The sequence below is a fragment of the Sturnira hondurensis genome, unplaced genomic scaffold, assembly GCF_014824575.4.
Source record: "Sturnira hondurensis isolate 20B ecotype Veracruz unplaced genomic scaffold, ASM1482457v3 Scaffold0024805, whole genome shotgun sequence".
Classification (NCBI taxonomy): Eukaryota; Metazoa; Chordata; class Mammalia; order Chiroptera; family Phyllostomidae; genus Sturnira; species Sturnira hondurensis.
In genome coordinates, this window is record NW_028097436.1 from 3,354,074 (window position 1) to 3,377,520 (window position 23,447).

Here is a 23,447-nt window from a genome sequence, read left to right on the forward strand (position 1 = left end):
TGGTAAGAGATTTCTTTTAAATTAAATAAAATATATAACAAACATGTTAAAATATTTAGCAAATTAAACTTTGTAATAAGTGAACTCATTTGTATGCATCTATCAAGTACTGTATAGCAAAATGTCGGCAAGAACATAACTTTAATAGGAAGTTTTGTCTGGTGTCCCATTTATAATAGACAGCACATATGGTAGCTCTTTTTCTTTTAAAATTGATTTTTAAATAAACACCATTCCTACCTAAGAACAGACATCTCATTTTCACTAAGCTAAAATTCAAGAGTTCAAATGAACCCCGAACCAAAGATAAGCCCCACTTAGTACATGACAATGACTACAGTGGCATGGAAGTGGAATTACTGTTGATATTACTTTTAATTTGTGCAGGTAACAGTAATAACAGTGGAATAAATATATCAAGCCTGTGAGTGCCATCAAATTCGATCTACTTATCCATGAGGCTAATAAAAAATAAACACTTTTATTATAGAACAGAAAATTAAGCTCACACTAAGTTCAAGTGTCCATTTACACGGAGGCACATTGCACACGAGGTGTGTGTGCACACCAAAAAGGCAGTTTAGCTGGTTGTCTATACCTTTTCTTAAAAAAAATAAATATAAAAAAACTTTTGAAACAATGCTTAACTACTTTACAGTCCCTGAAATAGACATTGCCTTTACTATAGCAACTACTAAACTCTGATCCATCCAGAAATTCAAGATTTTGGGCTCAATTTTATGAGTGTGTTGAGTGTAAATACATGAGTGTGTGTGCCAGTGTGTTGAGTGTATACACTTTGTAGCACTTATAGTCTGAAAGATTTTAATCAAGTTGAAAGTTTTACTGTTGCCTAAAGATGATAAGGCAATGTCACCACTGTTCAAAGTAATTACTCAGATCAGAGTAACATTTTTTCATGTGTTACTATATTTTCCATTCCTTTCCAGTCAACCAAGTAAGATAAATGCTATTTCAGGGGATATGGTATCTACAAAATTTCCATTTGGATGTGTTTTTATTTGCTAAGTACAAATCTACATTAATATTGTCACTTGGATATTGTACCAACATATGTCAGGAAAGCCTGGCTGGTCACATCAAGTCTTATTTCTCATCTCAGGGTAAGAGTTGCCAACTATCTGATATGACTTGAAAAACAGACAAGTCTGCATCACTAAAAACGTTTATGCTTCTTTAAAACATCTCAAATAAATAATTCATGTTAACCATAACCGTACAGCCAAGTCAAATACTTTGCTGATTGCTATATTTAATTATCACGAACAAATTCTGAACAGACTTTTGCAGTACCTGTGCTTCTGTGAGTGCATTGCCCACTAGTGGGCGCCATTTATCTTCTTTTTCCTTCCATGCACCTCACCTTACCACAAGCCCACTTATAAATACAAAGCCAGTGAAAGGGGTGGAGGATGGGGGAGGGGGACTGTGCAATAAAAATCAAACTGGAGCATAGTCCAGTCCTTAGACAAAGATTTCCTTCATACTATTTTTTTCTCATTTAAACCCAGCAAGATATGTGATTTGAGAATAGCATTTCTATTTAAATTCTACTGGAAAATTAACAAACACTTGTAAAAATATGGCAGACTTCAAAATGCAGTTAAAAGATAAAAAACTCTTTGATTAGAAATAAATAAAATATAAATGTCACATTAATTTACATATACTTTACAAAGAAAAATTCAAAAGAGTGCAATGAAGAAAAAAGAAAAACATATGAAAATAAATAAAATATAATATTTGACAGCATTGCTTTTAATTCAAAGAGTCTATCATAGTTTTTCTTTCCTTTTTATGACAGCTGGGGGGAAAATTAGTGCAATGTTGCAATTGTAAATGCAGTATGGCAACCTGCATGCCTTAGCAGCCCAGGAGCCCCTAGCAGATTCACGGGTCTTAAAATTGCTGTTGGTGATTTCTGTTGCCCGGCGGTGCTGTGGTCCTACACGTGGATGCCCTTCACTGCCTGTTTGATACTTTCTAGCAGAGCTTTGCATTCCGGGGAATAGTCCTGTTCCAGATTGCTGTACATGTCTGTGAGTGTATTTACATATGCTTCAAAATTCTGCTCACTGATAGGCCCCTAAATGAAGACAAAACACATTGAACCAATCACAGGGATTCAGGCTGAGGCAAAATGAGGACCAAACCACACAGAAGCATGCCAGTGACATCGGAGTCTGGGAAGGAAGGTAAGGATGAATGTGGCTGCTGGAGTTTGGGGAGATGGACAGAGACTAAGCATGTGTTAAGAGATTCATCTGCTTGTTCTTTACTCAATTGATGGGATCAATGTCAATGTCCAGTATTCTGTGGTCAGTTTGGAGCCACATGAGGTAGCTGTCTGGCAGCTGGGTAGGACCCGTCCGTCAAAGCTGCCCTACTTTTCAGTTTCAATTGCATGTGCTCAGCATAAAACAGACCTCCAGTTTGTGAAGTCAGTGAGTCTGGGGGGTAGGAGGAGGCTTTTTTGTACCAGATGCTTGTTTTGACAGCACTGGGTTAGATTACGGAATCTGAGATTTGAGCAAGCTGCTCACCGACCAATTGTCTGGTGGAAAACGTTCCCCTTTTATTCTCAGCTACTTCACTGTGCACTTTCTCCTCGAGGCATGACTGTAATATACTTTACTTCTCTACCTGTCTTTCCAGGTAGAATATGAGATCCCCAAAGTCAGGGTCTGCTCATCCCTTATTTCATGGGTGTGTATTTTGGAATCTCCTCTGCCCAATGTGGTGCTTCAGAAAGAGCAGACACTTGCTAAGTACAAATTTCATGCTGTATGAAAGGAAAGAAATGACATGAAGCAATGCAACCCAACCATTCTTTGGTGCCTCCATTTCCCCATATTTAAAAACATATGGCATGTGCCTTACTTACTTCACAAGATGATTAGAAGACAGGAGTTTTAAAAGGTTGAAACACTTTAGATACAGAGAATATTATTGTTGTTGTTGCTATTTAGAAGATAAGTTTTCTAAATTTGAAGATTATTTTGTTTTACTCAGTAAAGTCCTGATCTAAATTACTAGTGTTGTCTACCTGTGGGTTTCTGTTCCGTTTAGCTTCTGCCTTTGTTGTGTCAGTTGTTCCTTGGAGTCACATATCAGGACCAGGACCCAGGTGGCAGAGTGGACCAAGGCCACACTGCAACTCCGGCTCCCCTGACTCACGCTACTTTGGAACCTGGATCAAATTACGTCGATTCTCTGAGCCTTCATCTCTTCAACTATGGAGTGAAAATGTATTCTGGTGTTTTTGTGAAAATTTAGTGTCATCAGCCCTAAAAGTCACCACTAGAGTACCTTATACGGTAATTACACAAAGTACAAGTTATCTTGTATGGCAATGATTATTTTAGTGGCATTGGTAAAGAAAAAACTATTAACAAATATAAATTTGAAGTATGAGTTAGACAAACATTAACAAATAATATTACAGTAATGTTCAATAATTACCTCAATACCGGCCACAACATAATCATTTATTTTCCTTTGTGTTTTATATTATTACATTATTGATTTTTTATTGCCAAGAGATACATTTGGAATTGGTTAAGACAAGGGCTCCATGCTGGGAAGCTGGGTAAATTGAGAGACTTGCTATTTTCAGGAAACTAATCATATATCTTCATTAAATTGCTGCTTCCTTAAAACATTCTATAAATTCTATAAAACACTCATTTTATAGAATCCATTTTATAGAATTTGCAGCTTTATAAAACTTGTTCTAAAAATGTACACAGTGAGGAAATTAAAAGCATTCAACAATGCAGCCCCTCTTTCAAGTGTTTATTATATTTATGAACATGGAAAGGAAATGAATTTTCTAGAAATTTTAAATAGTTGCCATACTTCAAATGCATGTTTACATTTTAGAAATAAGGGTGCCTTATGCACTTTTGTGCTTTTCCTTTTACATGAAATGGACTTTAGTATGTTCTTCATACTTAGTATAAAGAAAACACTGAAGTAAATTTTTTCTTTGGTTCTTAAGTTGGGTGGATGATGCAAGTGGCTGGGTTTCAGGTTTTGTAAGCCATGTAAACTTTCTATTTGGGAAAACAACTTTAGCCAGGGATTTTTGGCCTCCAACTTTCATTACATTAAAAAATAATTTTCAAATAAACCTTCATCTTTAAATGACTTCTACAGTATCAAAAATCCTTGGCCTTCATGTAATTTAAATGTATGTATCTATAATGTTCCCACTAGAGAAGGTTATAGTTACTGCATGAAGGAGGTTATTGGAGGCCATGCATGATGAAGTATGATGCCTCGGTGACTGCTGACAGGTCCCCTCAGAGCTCGGCACTTCTGTCTCACAGCCCTGTTGGTGACTGCACATTAGCACTGGGAGCACAGCATGAAGCAGTCCCTTCCTGGCCTTGGACTTACCATCTGTGGGAGCTGGATGTCAGCAAGGCTTGAAATTAGAGCTTGGCTTAGACCCGCCAGCTCCTTTAGCAGACTTTCATTATTCTGTTCTATAAGTTTGTTCTCCGCCTCTATTGTCTTTAAATTGCTCTCCATAGATGTGATCTGAAAAGGAAATAAATTGAGAATATAAGAAGTAGAGTTTGGAAGGAGTACAAAGATTTCTTTCTGGAGGAAAGGCATCAGCTGAACCTAAATGCCAAGGAACGTGTATCTGGCAACTTCTCTTCACAAACAGGAGCTCTAGTTTGGACTCACATTCCCAAACTTGTATCTTTAGCCCAGACTTCTGCAAATTGCAGATTCCACCACCTCGCCACATGGCTATACAATGGATATCTCAAGCTCAGTGTTTCCCAAACCTGCTCCATATACAGTCCCAGTTTCCTAGCTTGCAGCAACTAGAACATTGCTCAGGCCTTCAAGGTATTCCTATTACTCTCTTTCTCCCACACTTCAAATCCAGTGGGATCTTCTTTCAAAATTTTCACAATGGGTGAAAATTTTCACCCACCTGCACCACTGTCCCCAGGGCCTAGCCACCAGAGTGATTGCCTTCTCATGTGGGGCAGTGAGTGTAGCTTTGCCCCCTGCCATCTAGTCTTTTGGTCCATCTTTAACACAGCTACTTATGCAAGTCTTTTAAAATGCAGGTGAAATGTAGGTCAAATATGATCATGTTAATCTTTGGCTGAAATCCCCAAAATGTTTTGAGCTCATTCAGAATAAAAACCAAGGTCCTTAAAATGGCCAAGGACACTCATGTAATACCCCTGGGACCCATCTCCTTTGACTCCCCAGATCACCCACCTGTAGCCACACTCATTCTACTAGTTCTCAAAACTCCGGGCTTTCTCAAGATGTAGGATTCTTGGACTTGCTGTTTTTTTACTCTTTGAAACACTCTTCCTCCATACTTGTTTGGCAAATACTCTCAATTTTTGAAGTCTTTGCCAAAATATTTCCTTCTTTCTTTTCTTCATTTTCATTTTTTAAAATTTTTATTTTTACTTAATTCTTGTTCAAGTACAGTTTTCTGTCTTATATTCCCAGCCCTGCCTCCCCAGTGCTCCCCACCTCCCTTCCATTTCCACCCCCCACCTTAGTTATTGTCCATGTGTCCTTTATACTTGTTCATGTGAGTTCATCCCCTTTTCCCCTATGATTCTCTCCCCTCTCCCCTTTGTTTCTTTCTTTCTGAGGCCTAGTTTGTTTTATATTAAAATCTGGTTGCCTCTCTTCATCCTTTTCTCTCATACAAACAATTTATCAATTATGACTTTTTTGACATTGTCTGCTTCTCCCTTCTAGGCTTTAAGCTCCATGAGGGCAGAGGCCTTTGCTGTCTTTGCTATGGTTCTTCAGAGGAGTATGCATGGTGTGTAACCTGAGCTCTTTTTGTAGACCCCAATCATTGTTAATGGAAGATCATGACCTTGGTAACACTGGGTAAGGAGACCGAAGGTGGGTTTCAGATTAACTAAAACCTCCTGTCTTAAGTTGCTGTGAATGGCTTCTGAGAGTTCATAATCACATTGCTCTAAAAACCCTACATTTCAGGAGAGGAGAGAAGGGAAAAAGATACTGCACTTGTTGCAATAGAGTCATTATTAGTGTACAAAAAAAGGTCCTGGACTAAAGGTTTAATTTCCACTTGGATACATTTACTCAGAGATGGCGCAGACATTACAAAGGAGAATATCGAGTTAAGAAATTGCTTGCATTTTTGGTAAAAAAGCTGTTCATGAAAGTCTCCAGAAAGATTTGCTTCTAACAAAAACCGATAGAGTCAAAGGTGTTGTAGAAAAACTGAATGTAAGATGTTGCTCCGTTTTACTTGAATTTTAAATGAAATTAAGTAATCATGTCTTCTCATGACAGTCTTTCTAAAGCACTATATGCTCTACAGGACTCTAGTTACAGGACAACCTGTTGTATTTCCTTAGAAAGGTTTTGGTGTACCCACGGCAGAAACATGAGCACCTTTGACTTCAGTGATGGCCCACGAGACCCACGTATACATGTATTTACAATAATTATGTAATCCAGACAGGCTCTGTATATTTATTACAAGATATCAGTGTATTTTTACCACAAAGTTTAACAGTTTAATGTTTTGCCTCCACTAAAGATTATAATTACCATGAAGTTACCTTATTTATTTGTTTTTCTTTACCTGTGTCTGAAGTTTCATCATATCTGCTTCAATTTTAAGGTTGGATTCATTCAGTTCCTTTATTTCTTCATCCAAATGCCTGATTTCTTCATCACTCTCTACACCTACAAAGAATCAGACTATCTTAGTTCAAACTGAAAATATAAGACTGTGACAAACCTCAATCACTTTTTATATTGAGTTTACGGTTTGCGGAGTAGAAATTAGACTTTAGTTTGAAATGTTGAATTTTTATCCAAATCCATGTTCAAGAGTCTAAAAAGGCAGGTAAAAGGAGTTGCAGGATTTAAATCCCTTGTAAGAAAAAAGGGAGTATCAAAAATACCACCATTTAATATTCCTCCATTATGTTCCGGGTGTGTTGCTGGACATGTTTGTATTTGTAAACGTTTTCTTATTTAAACTTTAATGTATCCTAGAGTCATGTTCCATTGTACCTTTTCCACATGTGAACACACTGAGTCTTCAGCCTAATGGAGTCATGCTAATCATGGGCAGAGGTGATATAACCCGCTCAAGTCCAAATAAGAGGCAGAGCTGGGACTGAATTCCAAAATGCATGCATTCTCTCATATGCAATGCTGCAAAGACTGTTAAGATATAAGTTATGCTGGTTAATTATACATTTCTTTACTGAGCGGGACTTTATAAACCATTATAAAGGTTGAGTTGTGTGCTAGTAGGTGGGTTAGAATCCAGGGACACACAATTTGAATTCTCTGTATGGACTTGGATAAAGAGGAACAAATGTAATCTAGAAGGAACATGAGCTTTGGAGTTTTAATGCTGGCCTTGACTCTTGTTCTTGAACTTGGGAAACTTCTTTGTGCTTCCATTTTCTTGTCTGTACATACAATCTATGTTGTGAGAATTAATGCAATAAAACATAAAGTTCTGAATACAGAGTAAGCTCTCAAAGATCAAGAGTTAATTTCCCATCACTATTTTATAGAAGCAATATGAATATATTTTAAAGTTTTTTAAAAAGGTGGGAAAGTTAGTTGATATTCAGGTGCCAGAAGAATTATTTAAGGTAATCTCAACAGTCCATAGTGATTAATCTAAACCCAACAGATGACAATTAAGAGGGATAAATATAAAGTTTCACTTTAGATTTAATAAGATTGATTTCATGAGGAGGTTAAGGAGATTTGACATTTGTTTGAAAGAGATCTAGTACTTTCAAAATTCTAGGCTCTAATACTTTCTTTAGGTCACTGCTTGGGAACACGGTTTGTTATCTGTGCAGGTGAACTTCATGTGTGACCCAACAATTTCAGTTGTAGGTACATACCTGAGACAAACAGTTGCAAATGTACAATAGGAGACATGAACAAAATATACATTGCATACTGTTCACAAAAGTACAACCTGAAAACAAGCCTCCTAAAAACAAGAGTTATTAGGATAACTCTTCTTAATATGGTGTCAAGAGAAAAAAGTAAGCCTCGAAAACTCACGCACAGCGTGATAAAACAGGTGGCTGCTTTGTTAGGTACTTACTCCTTTATTATAAATAACCAAAACCAACTACCTAAATAAAATTGGGCCATGTATGAACCAATGCAGTTTTCTAATACTAGGCTCTGAAAATCAATAAAGAAAAAAGCAAACTCACAATGAAAATCTAGGAATTTTAGTACCCAGATCATCTTGCCTATGAGTTAACAGTATGACACAGTTATGGGGAAAAGATTAAAATGTTACTCATGACCTTAATAATGGCACTCCCTGGGACATGGGGCTTTTTCTGCACTGGTCTGTGGTGTTTGGACAAGTGCACTGCATTCTCAACACCACATTTTATTGGCTAATATGCTGCTGATAGAGGAATCTTTTTCTAGACACCAGGGATTAAAACATTTGTTTTCAACAACTTTAGGTAGCATAGACTTTTCAATTAAACAAGTGTTTTGAGTGCTATTAGCACTTAATATTTTTCTGATTTGAGTATATGAAAACTTCTGTTGCTATATTTATTTGACATTACTGGCTTTTTCCCCTCCTTTATGCCTCTTTGGAGTCAGCTTCCTTTTTTAAAAAAGGCATTTTCATCCATAATAACTGGTGAGGCAGGCAATAAGCAAGGAAACACATAAAATATAAAAAGCTCTAAAGGAAACAAGCAGGTCACATTACTCCCTGCTTATGAGGAGCCTCACTAGAGAAGCATCATTTAATCTGAGCCTTTACTGATTTGAAAGATGCAGGCATATGAAAAGCTAGAAGGTGAGATGGACATTCCAGGTGGAAGAAGCAGAAAGTACCACGGCCTGCAGTGGGAAGGAGATTTTCCTGGGACTTTTGTAAGAAGGCCCTCAGGGGTGAAGGTACAGTAAGAGGACTTCCCAAGGAGTTTGGGATTATTTTAAGTGCTGTAAGAGCCAGTGAAGAATTTTAAGGAGGGAGTGATGTGAACCGGCTGACTTTTTGAAAGCATAGCTCAAGTTTTTGAGCAGAGGGTGGATTGAAGGGGATACAGAGAAGAAGACAGAAGACTGTTTAGGAGATAATTGCTGGGGTCCTGGCTGGGTCTGATGACCTCCTTGCCCCATGGCGGTGGAAGTGGGAGTAACAGAAGTGGACTCAAGATAAAACTTGTAGGCAGAATTAGGAACACTCATAATGTAGTTAAGGAAGGAGATGAGAGAATGGAAGAATCAAGGATGACTACCTGTTTCTGCTGGGGAGCTAGTGATATTTTTGCGATGAGGCATACTCCAGGAGCAGCAACTCACAGCAGGAAAGTGAAGGGTTCAATTTTTGCTAAGTATGGGTGCTTGTGAGAGGACTTTTAGGTGAGAATCTGGATTCTTGGTACTGAGTTCTAGTTGGGATTATGTTCCCCTTATGTTTAATGTTAGTTAAGACATTCAAGTCTCTTAATCAATTGTGGGAATTTGGAAGATGTTTAATATTCTCCCTACGGGTTACTGTCAGTTTGTTCTTAGTTTCAATATCTCTGGTTCTATTTTTGCTTGCTTGTTTGTTTTGTTGATTAAGTTCCACTTATAAGTGAGATCATGTGGTATTTGTCTTTCACCTCCTGGCTTATTTCACTTACCATAATGCTCTCTGGACAAAGCCAAAGGGGGGTAGGATCAAGGGTGGGAAGTGGGGATGGCTGGATTGGAGGGGACTGGTGGGGAGAAAATGGAGACAACTGTACTTGAACAACAATAAAAAAGTGGAAAAATAAATAATTATACAAGAATAAAAAAATCTCCCTATGGGGAACGACCTCATAAAAGGAACACAATGATGGAATCCTATACATAATAGACATTCCTCAAATTCTCATGAAATTAACAAATGAGTAAACTATCTTGTCATTATCTCTGGGATTTGGGGAAATATTTTAGTTATAGGAGACAGCCAATCTTTTTTAATTTTTTTCCATGAGTACAAAACTTTATTAATTTCCCCGAGATACTCCTCTCCATCCATATACTCTTTAAAAGCCTTCACAATTGAATGAAGTTGAGAGTATGACACTAATCTTGAATTTCACACTGTACTTATCAGTATTATATTAACTCATTTGATTCTTTTAAGGATCCCATGAGGTAAATACACTTATTACCTCATTTTATGAATGGTCAAACCAAGGCACAAAGAGGTTAATTAGTAAGCTCATAGAATTCATATTCAAAATACAAGATTTCTGGTTCTGGAATATGTTCTCTTTACCCATTATATTGCTACCTTTATTCATAGATAATTAATGTTTTGAAAGCATTGATAGAATGTGTGCACTAATGTTCCTTTACAGATATACTTAAAGTAGAATGTTAGACTAGCTAGGTACTGCTGATCAAGGAAACTACATAAATTTTGCACTAAATATTTTAGTGAACTATTCAATGGCTCTATTTATATAGTACACCTTTTTAAAAGCTGGAGAATATGCTTTCCTTTAATTCAATGATTCTAATTTTTACTTGATATTAATATAATTTACATAATCAGGGATTATATAATTTATAATATTTTCTTTATATTCCATATAAATATATGTGGAAGGTATTGAGAAGGTATACTCAACTTGCAAGGGGCTTGAAGTCGTTATTTTTTATGTTATACAAATAAAACAATACTATTCTATTAAAAATTCTCTTATACTTTTGGGGTGAAGCTTTATTTTTATATTTGGCATACAGACAAAAGTTTTATTGCTGCTTTTATTTAGGGGAAAATGAATTAATGTAAATTTGACTATTTTTGTTGCTAAAAGGGTGAAGAGCTTTAGTACAGAAATAAATGATGTATTAAATATTTAGAAAATAGTATTTTACTATAAAGGAAAAACTGAAAGGATACTGAATACAGGAACATATGTGAGTCAACCATCCTAACTTTTACTTGTCCCCACAAATACTAGAAAGGCAGCCATTCATTCACACACAAATGATCTAATTTTGTTACCAAGGACTAGTAATGGTCTTTAAAAATGAATATGACCAGTTAATTATGGTAAGCACAGAGATTACAAGATCAATTCTTCTAAAACTAATGTAATTTGTTTTATGTAGACGTCCGCGTTTTAACTTGTTTGTAGGTAATTGCCCAACATGTTATCTAATTCAACCAACTGCATGGATGATCTGCTCCTAGTTTAACTTAAGACAGTGTACTAAGATGTTTAAACTGGCAAACACTATCCATTTTACTGCAGTTTGCATTTTTTTAATGATTGAGGAAGTGTTGGGCCACACCTGTTTTATAAATCATGCAGAGAATAATTATTGTTGCCAAGTTTGAAGGGAGGGGGCTGTGGTGGTGAACCAGTGTTAGAGGAGACTTTGAATCACCTTTGATTGTTCTTCCTTGACCCTCAACTGACCCTCAACCTTTAATTCAAGTGGATTTTTCTTTATGCAAAAGTCATCAGAGTTTTTCAAGCTTCATGTATCAGCCCCTAGCTCCCTAGATGATAAAAATGTGTAATGTTGTGGTTTCCTGACCCACCTAGAATAACTGCACTGCAGACACTTGTTAGAGTGTCCCACCCATCTCACTGCTGCTCCACATCCTTTGAAAGCTCAGCTGAAGATGCTGGATTTATAAAGGATGTGTGCTCAGTCTGGCTGCTCCGAGGTTTCTGTGTGCTTCTACCAGAGGTTCAGACAGACCAGCAGGGCCATGGACCAGGCCTGATAAAAACTTCATTGCAATATGCTGCAAAGTCACTGGCTTACTATTTTGTTCTTATCTTTTTAAAGAACAGGCTGCAATTTAGACTGCATTTACTATAGAGTGTATGTTGGTTCCCATAATGAAGACTCATAAGAAGTATTTCTGTTAGCATTTTTAATTACTTGGTAATCAAAATGCTCTCAGAACTGATTGAGCTTGGTTGAAAAATGAAAGAACAAATAAAAGATACCCAAAATGAAATAAAGCAAAATATTCAGGGAACCAATAGTGACAAGAAGGAAACTAGGATTCAAAACAACACTTTAAAACAAAAGGAAGAAATAAACATCCAACTAGGATCAGAAGAAAGAAACAAGAATCCAAATAAATGAAGAGAGGCTGTGGATTTTCTGGGACAATCTGAAATGTTCCAATATTCGAATTATAGGGGTGCCAGAAGAAGAAGGACAAGAGCAAGAAATTGAAAACTTATTTGAACAAATAATGAAGGAAAACTTCCCCAGTCTGGCAAAGGAAATAGACTTCTAGGAAGTCCAAGAAGCTCAGAGAGTCCCAAAGAAGTTGTGCTCCAAACAGGAGCACACCAAGGCACATCATCATTAAGTTACCCAAGATTAAACGTAAAGAGAGAGCTGCAAGAGACAGTTACCTAAAAGGGGCGCCCATAAGGCTACCAGCTGATTTCTCAAAAGAAACTTTATAGGCTGAAGGGGCTGGGAAGAAGTATTTGAAGCCATGAAAGGTAAGGACCTACATCTAAGATTACTCTATTCAGCAAAGCTTTCACTTAGAATGGAAAGGCAGATCAAGTGCTTCCCAGATAAGGTCAAGTTAAAGGAGTTCATCATCACCAAGCCCTTATTATATAAAATGTTAAAGGGACTTATCTAAGAAAATAAATATAAAAAATATGAACAGTAAAATGACAATAACTCACAACTACCAACAAATGAACCTAAAAGAAAAGAAAAACAATAAAACAAAAACTAAGCAAACAACGAGAACAAGAGCAGAATCAGAGAAATATACATCACACCGAGGGAGGTCAGTGGTGAGGGGGAAGGGAGGAATAGAGGGGATGGTACAGGGAAGAGGAAGCATAATTAGTAGGCATAAAATTGATGGGGAAAGATAAATATGGTATAGGAAACAGAAGACTCAAAGAACTTGCATGTACAACCCATGGACACAAACTAAGCAGGAAGGAATGCTGGAGGGATGGGGGGCAGGGTAGAGAAGGGATAAAGGGGGAAAAATTGGAGAAACTGTAATAGTATAATCAATTAAAAATACTTAAATAAAAAAGGAAGTATTTCTTCATGCACTCAATTCCAGAAAGAGTTTAGATTTCCTAAATTTAAATAGAGTTTAAATTTCCTAAATAGAGTTTAAATTTCCTAAATTTACTTATTGATAGTGTGATTTCTGTAATAGTTATATTCTCCTTTTGCCTTGGCTTCTATAAAGCTGAAAGTTCAATCTGAGATTCTTTTTGACCCACCGTGAAATGGCTTGGTTTACATATTCATTGTATTTTCCTCAGGCTTGTCCCATCATGCTTTCTTTGATATTTTTGGTCTAATTTTTTGAATTAATTTTAAGTAGTTTTATTTTTGCACATCCCACTGTTAAAATATTGAAAAATAAGGTGTTGTAAAAATTAATATTAATTGTGCCAATTTTGCTAAAAATGTGCAAAGATGCATTTGAGGCATGGGGAGTATTTTAAAGGAGTGGTCAAAGTATCTGGAGAAAGCATTTTGACTGAGCATCTGAATTTTGGAGAGAATTTAGAGGCAGACCCGTCCCTAACACCAGGGCTTTTGATCCCCCTCCACAAGGCCCATGCAGGGAGAACAACTCAAATAACGTGTCTGAAGCAGATGAGGCCTCCAAGGTAAACAAACTGGTAGGAAGCCCAAGAGTGCTTTCCTCCCTGGGATACTCCATGTCTTTTTTTAAAAAAGATTGAAGAATATTTCCAGAGAACTAAAATTAAAATAGTTAAAAATCTCTAGCTCGATTCTAGTCATGTGCAAAAGACACTATCAAATAAATGCACCAAAGTAAAATAATTACATTGCCATTGTTTTTCTGATGTTCTAAAATGGCCTTCAAGGAAAAACAGCACATGCTGATGAGAAAATCTAAGAAAAGCACTGGAGAATCAGAAGGAAATTGGAGGATCCAAATACAGAGCCCAGAATATAATATAACATAATTGTATTATATTCTGGGCTGTATATTAACTGTATATTAATATCGATCAAAGATTGACAGTAGGAAATCATGTAGGGAAATAGAGATAAATGCTAAATTTAAATCATTCAGATTCACCATTTAACTATCATTTTGAATACAGAACAAAATCAAAGGATTCAAATATAGATGCCAGAAACTGTGTTTCTTGCCCTGTAATAGAGGGCTTACATGGGAAAGACACTCCCATGTCTGCATGCACACACACGCATGTTCATGCACACTGTCTGAGGACCGAGGGGCAAAAGTTCTGCTCATTTCTTCCTGCTGGAGATCATTACTAAAAAGTAAGGGAAAAACCAAGCTACTGTTTTGAGATAAAGTTATAGTTTTAGTTCAAATGTGAGGAAAGCTTCCTTATTATATATTAAAACTCCAGCTCACAGAGTATAATGCAGTGAGCACAACCCCATGAGGAGCTGCAGTCTGGACCTCAGGAGGGATGCTGACGCCTGGTCATGAGTGCTCACCTCCAGTGGCTTTGAGCTTGATGGTCATTAGTTCTTCTGAGACCTTGCCCTTTTTGATAGCTTGTGCATTTAGAGGACATCCAGATAGGCTGTAAAAATAGAAATTATACTTATGTGTGAAACATCTCTTATAAAAAACTAAATTTATTCACCTCTTACTATTTATGTGTTTGCCTGCTTACTAATTACATTATAAATGCAGTCCTTTGTAGAAAATAACAAGTAAATATCCATTAAGCAAAAGCAAAGGACCCTGAAGTAATGTAAAATGTTTTGTGTTGTTTTTTCCTAAATCAAAATACAAATAACTACTGTTGATATTATCATTTCATGCATTTTGTTAACATATTTCTATTCTGCATTCATATAAGTGCCTTTCTTTAGTTCTGGTCACTTTATTTTCTATAAACATGAAATTGTACTTATATTATGAATAGGAATTGTTCCAAATTCATCAAAATTCCGTGAATAATAAAGCAGAATCTAGTTCTTTCTGTCTTTGTACATGGTGCAATCTCATCTATACTGAATGACTCAAATTATTACAAACCCAAAATAAAAACCTCCCTTCCCCATGCAGTTTGGATATGGAAAAGTTTCTATTTTTAACTTTTAAAACATTATTTTTCATTAAACAATTCTACATTAAAAACAAAAATAAAAGGAACCACTGTAAGTATATTCAGACACGATCACTACAGAAACTGTATCATTCTGTGCTGGTTTTATACTCTGTTCCTGAATTTCATTCTTCCTCAATGCTTCTTTTTTTACATGTGTCAGTTTTATGGAAATTTCACCAATATAATAATGACATTGAACAAACCTGTTTTCCAGAGTACATAATCAGGTGATTTTGTTATTTTAATCAATTATTAACTATTTTGTAAGTTTGTTGTATTCTTTTGCTTTTGGAGATATAATTTTTTAAGATTTTATTTATTTATCTTTAGAGGGGAAGGGAAGCAGAGAAGGAGAGAAATATCAATGTATGGTTGCCTCTCGTGAGTCCCCTGCTGGGAACTGGCCTGCAACCCAGGCACGTAGCCTGACAGGGAATTGAACCGCAATCGTGTGGTTCGCAGGCCCGCGCTCAATCTACTGAGCTACACCAGCCAGGGCTGGAGACATAATTTTTATATAAAATAAAAATTATCACCATCAGTCACTTATAATGTTTTTGCACAGAAATTTGATTATAATTCATGTATAAAACAATCATTTTCCATCCAAAGTTTAGGACACTTGGCTAATAGAAACTATTTCTGAAGTAAAGTAAATGCTGAATGAATGCATTGTTTTAAAGAATTATTATATGTGAAGATTATATAAAATATAAAAGATTGGTATGTAACATTATACATTAAAAAGTTATGTAATTTACCAAGATTTGATGAATTATGTAACATTTTACATAGGAAAAGAAAATAATGAAAAAGCACAAACTGAACTTGTACCTGATTTTTCCATTTTAGAAGCTTCTCATTGTAAAGTGTGGCCTGTTTAGGCTTCATTTTCTTTCCCTGGAATGTTTACACAAGTGTGTCTTGTTTTATGTCACATATTGTATTCTCAGAAAATGGTCATGAACAGGACTAATTATTGTTGGTAAGTTCAGTTTCTTTTTTAAAGTTTTTTGAAGATTTTATTTATTTATTTTTAGAGAGGGGAAGGGAGGAAGAAAGAAAGGGAGAGAAGTATCAATGTGTGGTTGCCTCTCAAATGCCCTTTCTGGGGACCTGACCCAGGCATGTGCCCTCACTGGGAATTGAACCAGCGACCTTTTGGTTCTCAGTCTGCCATTTAATCCACTGAGCCACACCAGCAAGGGCAGTAAATTCAGTTTTAAAAGTGAACTACCATAAATCTGTTTGTAAAATAATGGAAATTTATAGCTCATGAAGACTGTGTCTCCTAACGGATCTACTTCGTTCAGACGACCCAGCAGTAAATGTCCAGTTGTAATGCACTGGTATGGGAACTGAATGAAGTATCTACAACTGCGAAAGTTACAAAGTTACACAGCACTGAGTTCCATTAGTCACAGAAATTCTGCTTTTAAAGTTATAAACATCTACAATGATGTGTGTGTGTGGTGTATCTTGGTATTTTAATACTAAAATATTTATCTTCAGATTGCTATTTTAGTAAGTGGAAGTTTGTAATGTAAAGATTCAAAGCCAGGTTTTAAACCAACTGGTATGTAAATATAATGCTGATGTAACTCACAAGTTGAATATTTCTTAACCATCACACAAGGTTAAGTTTTGTAATTAGTCCCATTTTGTTGAACCTTAAAATGGGAAAAAAGTAGAAAACTTATCTTAGACGATGGCTGAGGAAACGGAATGTGTGTGTGCCTGGCACGTGGAAGGGCTCATTAAACACAGGGATGCAGAGGACAGGGCCCTCACAAAAGGGATCTGGTGTCCCAGGGCTGCCTGCAGGGGCAGTCCCTGAACATCACTGTGTGTACGTCCATGGAAGGTAATTATAATACCTCTGTAGCATGCAGGGTTTTGTCAAAGTTTGAGGGAGCAAACCAAGAAAGTTACTTAGAGCAGAGCTCTGAGTAGGTGTTGACATTGTTGGTGATTAAGGATCCTGAACAACCTCAGTGATTTTACATTCAAAATGTATAATATGTAAAAATCTATGGTAGGTTAGAGTGTGCTATTCCAGTAGGTCTACTTACTTTAACAAATTATGGTACATATACATGCATTAATATGTTTTTATGAAAGAGACAGAGACTGGTCTGCATGGAACACTTGTGATGTACAAAGAAGAGGCTAGGGATTTTCGCCATATTATTTCATTAAGTTATACTTGGATAGTTAAGGGAAGCATTCCACATTAAAGAGAATACCACAAATCAAATTCAGTCTCTTAAATCTTATAAGCAGTAAGAGGAATCCCCAGTGGAAACTGAAATCTGAGTTATTCATTTGTCTAAATTCTTAATTGCTTTCCTTTTCCCAGAAGATGTTATCGTGTTATTAACCTTGCAGCCTGTATATTTTGAACTCATCATTTTGTTTCTTAGATGATGAGATACACAATATGTACACAGACACAAATAATATAGATTTGCAGTTCAAAGAACATTCTTGAAATGGACACCATTTCCCTTCACATGCAGAGCATGCCTTATTAGTATATATGAAGCTCGAGCCCTTCAGCAATTGCTGTCTCTTGTTCCCCAGGGAAAACCATTCACTTGAGTTTTAAGTATCAATTACCTAGTTTTTCTAAGTGTAATTTCATTACATGTTTTAAACTCTTTGTAAACAGAATCATACTGCATATATTCCTCAGCAATTATTTTTCACTCAGCATGTGTTCTAAAATCCACCCGTGCTGTGCCTTCATTTTCACTACTGTGCAGCAGGCCCTGTACACAGAAATGTTTATTTACGCCCTTGACTGCCAGTGGGCAGGTAGGTCCTTCCCAGCTTGGAGTTAGTAGAGCAATGCTACCACAGACTTTCTCAGATGTGTCTCTGAGCCCCATTGTGGCAGAGGATTTTCTGGGGCATAAGCGCACCACCTCTGTGGCTGGGCAGCAGGCATGTTCATCTGCTCTTTTTCAACTTGCCTCCTAAAGTGGCTTATCCACTACTAGTCCACCTGCAGTTTATGAGAATCTCTGTGGCTCCTCACCTCACCTGGATGTCATCATTTAAAGTTTCTCCATGATTTTTAAGGATAACTCTGTTGTTGCTAACAGGAATGTGCTCACCACAGTATAGCAGTAACATGTCATTATCAGTGTTAACACGGATGTTGCTGAGGCCGTGATAAGAACAGGAAGCTACTGTGCAGAATATGTGACACTAGGCATACTTGATTTGTGACCGTTGTTTCTAAATATGGAATGAAGAATAAAACAATTTATACTATTGTGGAGGTGATCATGCAGTTGATGACTATAAACAAATAAACTCTTAAAAAGTTCAGGTTTTCTCCATAAGCAGGTGTCGCTGCAAATCCACTTAAATCAGTAGTTCCTATAAGGTTTTGTTTTCCTGATACCATTGATAAGTATCTTTGAAATGGAACAAAATATCAGAACACCCCAGCTCTGCTCCATTTGCATTCTGCTCATAAGCAAAGCAGCAGGGCTCACTAAAGCTTCATTTGATATTAAATCCTGTGTAGTGGCCACAAGGCTGGAAGCGCTCTCACTGACTGAAGAAGTGTGTGCAGTGAATCTTCTGGCTCCTTCCTTTGGGTAGAATGTGAACCAAAAAGCTGGACTAAGATCACTGTACCACAAAGGACTCTTAAAATAAGTGACACTCAATGATAAAGGAACTAAGTCATTGTTAAACTATAAAGGGTTTTCTGAATCTCATCCTATCATATACTTTATAGACATGGTGTTATTTTCCTTCTGGCTGCTGGGGATGAGTCACACCTTCCCAGGAGCAAAAATAACTACAATTTAGCCTGAAATTGAGCCAGTTCATGAGAGGAAGGAAATGGCATGGATATGTAACGTGACTTACATATGACACAACATAGCAGAGTAGATATCACCACTTGGAACTGAAGTGAACCATTAAAAGACTGGACCATTAAAAAACAGCAGGATAAGCAATATTTTAAGATATGAAAAACAAATACACAGTTTTTGGAACACTTGAAGATTGTATAGTGAATTTTCAGAAATAGAGAATTGTTTTTTATTCTTGAAACTAGTTAACTATGTATTTGGCAATACTCGTTGTTATCAAATCTGAAAAGCTATAATTTATGACCTCAAGGAGGGCTCTACTACCCCACAAAGCAACCCAGGTGACAAATAATCACAAAAACAACACAAGAAAAAGAGAATAAACGTTACCTTCGGTGCGTGACAAAAACATTATTTACATGGCCCAGCCCATTGCAGCCTGGCAAAGGACAGTGTGGTAGTTCTTGTTTGTTCAGTTTCCAGGAGAGGGGGGCCCCATTGAGAGGATTTTCCTTCTGTCTCTTGGCAGCCATGGGACAGCCAGAAGCTGTACGATGGGATGTGTATTTACCTGATATGTGACCTTGGCCGTCACACCCTATCACAGGACATCTAAAGAGATAGAACAGAGACATATGACCAGCTGGGAGACTAAATAACTCACATGACGTGCAGTAACTGAATATATAAGAAGGCCCTGGTGGTTCCATACTACCCAAAGGCAAATGGTGAAATGACAGAGTTTTAAAAGAGGCACTGCAACTAGCCTGGCAGCGTTGTACTGGGAGTAATGCTGGTCCACAGGCTCTGGGCTAAACCATTTTCATGCATTGTTCCCTGTATGATCTTCACTGAAAGTGATCTTCACTTCTATTGGGCAGAGAGTGTTATGATCCCATCTCACAGGTGGGGAAAATGAAGCTAATAAAGCTTAGGTAACTTGCCATCCATTTTACAAAAAGTGGAGTCAAGTTCAAGCCCACACTTTTAGTCCTAGCCAACCAGTAAGCCCTGTTTTTCTGCCTGCAAAGACCATGTGTGTAAACTGTCAACTACCTTGCCCTACGCTCTTATATAACACATTGCTCACAGAACTGAGATATTGGTTCCCAGATGTTCAAATATTGTACTTAGAAACACTGTTAAGCAAACAATTTAAATTTCTACATCTATGTCTGCATGTATCATCCTAGTCTAGGAAGCATGTGTCTCAGAGGAGGGAATTTAATTTACATAAAATTTCACTTTAAACAAAATTAAAAGTTTCATGGAAAAATCCTGCCAATATGTTATTCTGTAGCACTCTTTTCTTTAAAAGAAGAAGAAAGCATTATGCTGCTACTTTTCTTTAAAACAAACGGAAAAAGTATGATATCACCCCTTTTAATTTTACATTATCTAAAAAACTGTGAAAACACAGCTAGGAATGGAAAATTTGTCTCAAACATCCAGACACTGACTGCAGCATCAAGGTCCTTGTGTTTGATAGGGTCACTTTCCCTGAAATGCAATCAATGCTCAGTTGCACCCCAACCAAAGTCCCACCCACTTGACCAACATTCTACTTCCTGCCCTCATGCTGCTGCCTCGACTGTCACACTTACTTGAGTTCAGGGTCTTCTTTTTCTTCCTTCGTAGCAGTCATTTTGACACCACCTTTCCTGGCACGAGGGCAGCCGGACAAACTAAAATATGTACCCAACAAAGAATAAAACCAAACCATGTGATCTCCATGGCCACTGCTGCTGACACTCTGATATCATTTCTCAGAAATGGGATCGATCCTACCTTCTGTGGGAAGCGTAGTTTCCAGTCACGTGCCCTGAACCATCACAGCCTGGGGTTGGACACCTGGAAAACACAGGAACAGAAGACAGGCCACATGCTTGTAGTGGAGGAAGGGGGATCACAACACATTTAAATAAAACTAAACAGAATGAGTTGCTTTCAGTAGGACATATTTTACTTAAATATAGTTAGTTTTAGGCTATGAGTTCATTTAAAAATATTGTTAAGATATGTAACTCCTGTGTAAAGCTTGATAGACAATATATCAGTTATCCTACATTAATTTTTTCTTTCTTTTTCAAAATCTTATTTTGGAAAGAACCTGAAATTTGACCTACAACTGTTGGGCTTCTGTCTACATCATGCAAAATTTTATTTTGCACTGAAGAAAAAAGTTTTCCAAATTGTTTTTGAGCATAATTTATTTTCTTTGACATGCCCCACTACCATAATAACCCATTAAATTCAGATGAGCAACCGTGGTGTATGTGAATTCTAGAAACTTGGCACATCAGTATGGTTGCCAAAGAACCCAAGTCATTTGCACCTGGTCTATTCTACCTCATGGCCCAACCTAAGTAGACTTTTGGAAAATCTACCAACAGCTATTACTGAAAATCATTAAATTTGGAATAAGGAAGGTGAAAGAGGAGAAAAAATCCAATTTTGCTTGGAATGCTAATTAGGAATGGATTTCAATATACAACAATTTATATGGCTTTTCTTCCTTTTGTTGTTGTTTTTTAAACCCTAAATACTAATATATATACAGAGACTACCATAAAAATGCTTGCTTTTCTAATGCTCTTGTAAAAATTATCTGTTATTATTTAGTTGTATAGTCACCTAGTTTCAGATTTCACCCAAACAAGAGTTTGAGAAAAATAACAACCTAAATAAAAATGTGAATACTTCCCTTTTCTTAAACTCTAGCCCACTGAACTTTCATGCTAATGCTTTTATATTTAATCCTGAAGCAAAAAATAGGAGTAAATACTTTTTTGTAATGAGATATAAAATCAGCAAACATCTCTTTAAGCTAACCAGAAAAACCTGCATTGAGTCTTTTATTTTTATTTTTTAATGTTTTAAATTAAAGTTTTTGGGGTGAACTTGGTTAATAAAATTATATAGGTTTCAATGTATAATTCTACAATACATCATCTGTATATTGTGTTGTGTGTTTACCACCTAAAGTCAAATCTCCTTCTTTTGCTATATATTTGACCCCCTCTCCTTTTCCCATTCCCCCTCCGGTGGCCACCACACTGTTGTCTGTGTCTACAAGTTTCTGTTTGTCTTATTTGTTTATTTGTTGTTTTCAGTTTTATATCCTACACATGACTGAAATCATATTTATGCATTGAGTCTTTAATCAACCATTTTCAGATATAATATGTTTTCTATATTGTAGGAAAGGCTTGAATGCTATTCTCATTCTATTAATATTTTATAAAATAGTGGTTTACTAGCATATTGCAATCATGGGAAAATCTGTGTTGAGGAACCTTGTTTTGGAATTCTCCTTGAGTCTCTAAGGAAGAGGTCAATTAAATGGCTCTTTATCTTCTATGAATGGAAAAGAATCAAAGCTGTGACTTATTAGATGACTGCATAAAACATAAATACTAGAGATTGTTATAGGACCTATCAACCTACATGTTTTACATTTACTGTCAATGCTTTTCCCCTAGAAATAATATTTAGAGAATATATTAAGCAAACTGATAATTATTATGAAGGCATGGCAATGTGGAAGTTTAGGCAATTCTTGAAGATTAAATGAGTAACTACTGAGTAAGATTAAGTAAAAATGAGTAAGCATGCATAGCTCTTCTCTTTTTTCAATTTGTTAAATATTAATTTTTATTTAGTATTCTGATATTTTGGTCTGGAAAAGCAACAGTCAATAAAGCAATTTCCAAAGTCTACACTTGTTGGAAACTGTCCTGCTTTGTTTCAGGAGCTGTAACCCCCCATGGCTAAGGCTGAGTAAAGAGACCTTGGGACCATAAGCCACTAAGGAGACAAAGCTTATCTTCCTGGCAGGGGCGCTGCCTCTACTCCCTTTAACTTCACACTGCTTGTCCCTGGGTGGATGACTGGTTAGCAAATTATGGGTAAGATTCCTCAGGGAGGGATGACCTAAGACAGACACAGTCATGTAGGGGCCCTCAGGGAAGGAAGCGGGGGACTATAGAAAAAGGGGGTGATGGACCCTCACCCTTCTGCTTTGACATAGCTGGAGTCCTCATTCTGTCTCCAAGAAGTCTCCTAATCTCTTGGCTGCCTTACTTTCCCCACCTGACTTAAACGTAAAATAACGCCAGAGGGTGGTACAGCCCTGGGCAGGAACAGTCGGTTCCCTGGGGCAATCGGGTCTAAGAAAGAATGCATAAAATCCTGTGAAACTTGCATTGCTAAGAATATCCTCAACTTTCTGATAAGGGTCCAAGCATGAAGTGAGTTTTTTTCCCAAAGTTTTATGGCCCTTTAACTAACAGACTCTGACTCAGAATAAGTCTCATAGTTCTTTGAATGTCATCTGTTGTTTGATCATTACTGCCTGACAATGATGAATGAAGACCTTCCTTGAGGTAGTGCTCCCAGAAAGCAATGAAAGCCTGTCCAGGCAATGGTGGAGCACTCTCTCATTCAGGGAGTGGCCATGCCGTAC

General features: G+C 36.8%; 1 protein-coding gene across 2 annotated transcripts in view; it reads right to left on the reverse strand.

Moving 5' to 3' along the window:
- Nucleotides 1-1,724: 1,724 nt before the first annotated feature.
- ST18 (ST18 C2H2C-type zinc finger transcription factor) overlaps nucleotides 1,725-23,447 on the reverse strand; it is a 157,640-nt gene continuing 135,917 nt past the window's right edge. For both annotated transcript variants that reach the window (XM_037038670.1, XM_037038669.1), the window contains exons 19-25: nucleotides 20,771-20,833; nucleotides 20,587-20,667; nucleotides 19,373-19,594; nucleotides 14,524-14,612; nucleotides 6,638-6,741; nucleotides 4,423-4,566; nucleotides 1,725-2,107 (exon numbers count right to left, since the gene is read on the reverse strand). In XM_037038670.1, the coding sequence (XP_036894565.1) occupies nucleotides 1,967-2,107; nucleotides 4,423-4,566; nucleotides 6,638-6,741; nucleotides 14,524-14,612; nucleotides 19,373-19,594; nucleotides 20,587-20,667; nucleotides 20,771-20,833 (844 nt within the window). In that variant the 3' untranslated portion in view covers nucleotides 1,725-1,966. The remainder of the gene's footprint in view (nucleotides 2,108-4,422; nucleotides 4,567-6,637; nucleotides 6,742-14,523; nucleotides 14,613-19,372; nucleotides 19,595-20,586; nucleotides 20,668-20,770; nucleotides 20,834-23,447) is intronic.